General features: G+C 37.5%; 1 protein-coding gene across 1 annotated transcript; it reads right to left on the bottom strand.

The window, feature by feature from the left end:
• Positions 1 to 463: 463 nt before the first annotated feature.
• Positions 464 to 1,594, bottom strand: LOC148908236 (uncharacterized). Its single transcript, XM_089035816.1, has one exon. The coding sequence runs from the start codon at positions 1,592 to 1,594 to the stop codon at positions 464 to 466; it is 1,131 nt and encodes a 376-aa protein (XP_088891942.1).
• Positions 1,595 to 5,452: the final 3,858 nt, after the last annotated feature.

The following is a 5,452-nucleotide window of genomic DNA, read 5'->3' on the forward strand; positions in this document are numbered from 1 at the left end:
ATTAGATTTGCCTTTGAGACACGAGCTAAGGAAGTCTTCAATCTGGCTCAGGAGAGAGAAATGTTTGAATCCGACTTCAGCGAGAAGATACAAGACAAAGATGCACTAGCGCTATCTGTCAAAGACAAAAGGTTTCTTGAGATTGTTGAGAAAGGCATCCATCAAAGAAAGGACGGTCATTACGAGTTACCATTATCACTAAGATCTGACCACGTAAGCTTGCCAGACAATCGAGGCCAAGCCGAGAGACGCCTACAACACCTTAAGTCGAGATTTAAGAAAGATAACAAGTATTCGCCTTTTCCATATCGAGCAGGGTACTGGGCTCGAGTTCGGACCGCAAAGCATGCATGGATTGTTTGGAAGGACAGAGATTTTAGTAATGGCGTCCATCGCGACTGAAAATTGCATGTCAAAAGAAAAGGTTATTTTGACTGAAGAAGATATTCCCGGCGCTAAAATTTCACATGATTCGATAGAGCAATGTACCGTAGTGAGAAAAACACATTGATTGATTATCTAATGCTGATGGCTTTTCCATTTCAACTTCAGTGCAATCAACTATGGTTGTGAGGTTTGGGTAGAAGATTTGGAACACTTCAGGCATGTAATGTTTTGTAACCTCAGGTGGTGGGATATTAATCAGTGGCTCAAATTCACATCTCAGAAATCGCAGCCAAGTTCTAAGGATTCTGCAAACTGTTGCCAAAGATATGCCAAATCGATGAGCAAGGTCCTTCTCAAACAACCCAAGTCTTAAACGCATCAAAACCAGGGTAAACTCCTGAAAGGTATTGAGAGAACGAGGTCTTCCCAGCTGTTTAGTGTTGCTTGTGTCGACGTAAACCTTTTCATGTTCATAACTAAGATTTTTTGCAGAGTGTTCAATAAGGTTATAGACTAAAATCATAGCATCATAATCTGGAAAACCAGTATAGAATGTTATGTCCTCGTCGCTGTCCTTGTATTTGTTTATCTCAAATATGCTGTTGCTTTGCAATTCCAGCTTTAGTTCAGCAAGTTGTTTCTTTAAATCTTTGTTTTCTTCCTTTACAGCTGAAAATTGTTTTTCTATCTCAAGTAGTCTATCAATGTCTTTGTTTTCCGACCTTAGTTTTTCGTTTTCTTCCTTGATAGCTAGATATTGCTTTTCAATTTCAAGTAGTCTATCAATGTCTTGACCAGAAAGCAAAGTTTCAGTTGCTTGTTGAAGATCTTGGTTGTTTACTTCGACGCCATGATGAAAATCTGGGTTTTCGATGGTTTGTTCGTTTGTCTCTGACTCAACTCGTTTTTTCTTTTTCTGTGATTTGTCTACAACAGGATGTCGGGAAATCTCTCTTCTTTTATGTGTTCGTTTCGTCAACGGAAAGATGGTTGGGAAATGATTGCGACTCAACTTTTCCCCTCCTTCGAAATGTGCAGAGCAAACCCTAGTAGCTTGAGATTCGATCTTTAGTGTTTCGTTTCTCAAAATACGCTCGTAAACTTTTCTTTGCTCTTCATCCTTCGGAATCCTGTAATAATGTAATTCTGGAGCATTTCTGAAGCTGTTTAGGCATCCAGGAACACAACAGTTGGATTTATGCGGCATAATCCACACAATCACATGCAATTTTCAGTCGCATGGACGCCATTACTAAAATTTCTGTCCTTCCAAACAATCCATGCATGCTTTGCGGTCCGAACTCGAGCCCAGTACCCTGCTCGATATGGAAAAGGCGAATTACAAAGAATACGTCGAATTTATGGATCAAATGATAAAGAACTGTGCCGAGATAGTACCCCTGGATGAAAATGTTGTTCCTGTTACCAAGTCGAAAGTGAACTATGTAGTGCATCATAGGGTATACCACCCAAAGAAGAAAAACAAGATCCGCGTTGTATATTAACTGTGAAGTCGATAAAAGAATCTAAACAGGAACACAGCAGAGGATTTCCTGTGAAGTCGATATGTTTCAAATCTGGAAGATTGTACACATTCTCGAGGACTGGACAATGGATGTTGTTGTCTTTAAGTGACATAAACATAAAGCGACCACACGTAGGTTTATCTGGTAAACGAGGGATCAAAGTAAGTCCTTGCCAAGCGCAATCAATCAAAGTGTCGCTAAAAAGACATTTGCAACCACTTGGTAGAACAGGGCAACACTTTCTTAAAATATAGGGAATGTAAACTGAAAAAAAAATTCTTCGCAGGCTAAATCCTATAGTACTGGAGATGCGACGACTTGAGAAATGATATCATCATTTCCATTAGCAATAATATTATTTTCTGGTTGGTCTTTCTCCACCAGATCCGTGGCTTTAATCTGTTGATCGACTTGCGCTTCTTCTTCTAATGGCTTCCGCTCTTCTTTCGAGGATCGCCAACTGTCCATTTATGATATGAGTACTGGATTGTAGAACATTCCACTCTTCTAAGGAAAGTGTGATTCCTCATTTGGTTGGAAAGCTCTTTCCGCTAACAGGGTCCTTGTACTGCTTTCGAATATGGAACTTTGGTTCGCCTCGAAACGCATTCACAAACGCTTGAAATCTGCGGTTTCCCAAAACTACAGGGTTCTTAGATGACATATTTTAAAATTTGCTTTCTCCTTGCTTGTTTTTTCTGAGCCGGTTATCAAGTGAATACTATGCCTCCTCTCTCTCGAATTTTAATTTCTCACACATAAACTTTTCTTTGGTGCTGTAATTTATTACAATGATTTAAGAAACATTGTTACTATACTATGCTTATGCTTATAAATTAGCTTTTAGTTCATAGTTCACTCATAAATCGTTATTCTTCTACGGCATCTGACTCTTTGCTTCATTTCAACAAGCGTGCCTTCTTGGAACGAGGCTCATACTCTTCAGGCTTCTTAGCTTCACTAGCTAATTATTTCATATGATCTCTTCGTTCTTGTTCGAACTTCATATATTCGTTTTTCATCCCTTCTATGATGTCATCAGACCATTCGAAGTAATCACAGCAACGATCGGGGTACTGAACGGCACAACAAAAGAATGTGCGGTCTTTATTCTTCTCGGTATGACTGACACACATTTTAGGAATTCCGTCTTGTCTTTGGACTTGAGATTGAGCAGGGAGTACCAAAGAAACAAGGACGGCAGGAGTCTTGTCGTAGTCAGACATAATTAGTACGTAAGGAGTGATTGTCCTGTATCCTCTCTTTAAAATTATATATTCTTTCACACATTCCACAGTACGTATCCAAGTATTTACTAAGATTTCTCAAGGAATACTCAAGAATTCGGTAACATTGTCAAAGGGGAATTTCGAAAATTCAGACAACCCCTCCCCCTACATTTTCAATGAGTATTCAGGAATTTAGACCACCTCTCCCTCTACATTTTTTATGGGGTACTAAAGAATGCAACCACATTCCTGAGTCGGTCATACGGGGGGGTTACTACTCCTTGAGTTTAAGGTCCACCATTTCATATCTTCCATTGTGAATGTTAATTGAAATAGGTGTATACAGGCTACTATGATTTAACTTGTTTGTGTTTTGGTATGTCTATTGTTTTAAGACAATAAGCTTGCACATCCTTCACCACATTGTGGATGGAATAAAGCTGTATGGACCTGTTCATAGCTGGTGGATGTACAGCTATGAAAGGTTCAACAGCTGGATCTGCCAGCGTGTCACGAACAGAAGATATCCTGCTGCAACAGTCATGTAGACATACAGGGTACATGTAACAATGGATTTTACGTAAAAATAGATGATCGGGTGCATGAATATGTGCATGATTTTTTTAGTACCTGATGGTGTTATTTGAAGTTTATGAAAATGATTAGAAGCTAGAAGAATAGTTTAAATATAAATCTAAAATATTGTCTTTGTGTGTTTTAGATATTCGATTGGGTTCAGTTTATGCGGCTTTCCGGGCAACTTCAACTGTTAAGGACTTAGCAAGAGGATTCCAGACCCATTGTCCATAAAACGTTATGAGAGGATGAGGAAACTGCATTGCTGAATTTTGGCCTTGAAGTACAGCCTAATGCGTTTATAAAATATATTTCATTAAAGAAAAAATGCAGCAGGATTGGAATATTTGTCAGGTGAAGTTGTATTTCTTACTAGTGGTGCAGTAGGGTTGTGAAGCATTTTTTGTCACCACAAAGCTCCAATGACAGTTATGTGACACTGAATATTTTCATTAACTCATTGAAGGACAGAGAGAGTGCCTTGCTGTATGTCCACAAGCCTTTGAGGGGAAAAAAAACAGATTTCATGTCATGCTTTAATGAAAATATGTCTACCTGAAAAATGTTTCTGCTGCCATATACATAAACAGTCACGTGCTGATATATGACTTTACTAACGAATCAATTCAGCTAAAGGTCCCTTGGGGAAGGATCTGCTGGATGGCAAATAAACTTTAAACACGCCGGGTCATCTGGCTCGGATTTCCGGACATATACTTGAAGCAAAATATGATATCTTGACCGGGATAATTTTTTTAGAGACTGGGTACTACTTATTTTGATATAAAAACGGGTCGCTGAGCTTCTTGGGATAGCTTTGACAAAGCAAAGAGCGGGAAATTTACAAAGAACGCGAACTAAGCTTCATTTTGATACCAAACTTGAGCTGTAAAACTTAAGAATCGACGAATTGTAGATGGCAGACTTCGAGTCAAAATGGCTTCTTAAAGACAAGTTGTGAAATTGGCAGACTTCTCTTCCAAAAAACTTTTTTGCTTCCAATCCAAAAATCTTACAGAGGTAAATAATGGATTCCATGTTTATCAGGTAAGAATCGTATGCTTTTTATTTTTCATACAAACCTAATCAGAACGAGAAATAATTATATATCTGGACCACCTTTATAGCATAGTCACAACAGCTTGTACTCTTTCACAGCTGACTGTGGCACAATGCCTTATAAGAGAAATAATCGCTTCGATGTGGGCAGCTTTGTAAGGAGAAAGCGCGAAGTTCTTCAGGAATTGACGGAAGAAAAAGTGAATTCCTTGTCTTCTATTAAAACCTTACAGCAGCAGGTCAGGAGATTAAAAAATAAGGTAAGGTTTTTAAACATTTTTGAATTTAAGTTAAGCTTAAATCTGAATTGAAAGTTAAGAACAGCAGTGTCGGACTTCAAAAACATTAACTTAATAAATGTAAGAAATTAAACTTATAAGCTTATTGGCCGATAAGTTTCTGAATTATTAAGAAAGGCTAGGAACAAGACTATCTTGAATAAAATGCTATAAGGAATAGAAAAAATATATTACACGAGTTGTGATCTACATTCAAATTCTCCTTACCTTTTTGATATAATTACTGTTAAAAGTTAATAAGAATTTGTCTTTTGATAAACTATCGAATTTCTGTCTTATTTATATTTTACTTTGCAGTTTTTATTAATCTTATTTTGTTTTTTTGTTTTGTTTTTTTTATTTTTCTTACTCTTATTAAAATTTTACATTTTCTTCA

This window comes from Actinia tenebrosa, unplaced genomic scaffold (genome assembly GCF_029948245.1).
Source record: "Actinia tenebrosa isolate PJP-AT-01 unplaced genomic scaffold, QUT_ActTen_1.0 PGA_scaffold3__52_contigs__length_22856419, whole genome shotgun sequence".
In the NCBI taxonomy this organism is placed as follows: Eukaryota; Metazoa; Cnidaria; class Anthozoa; order Actiniaria; family Actiniidae; genus Actinia; species Actinia tenebrosa.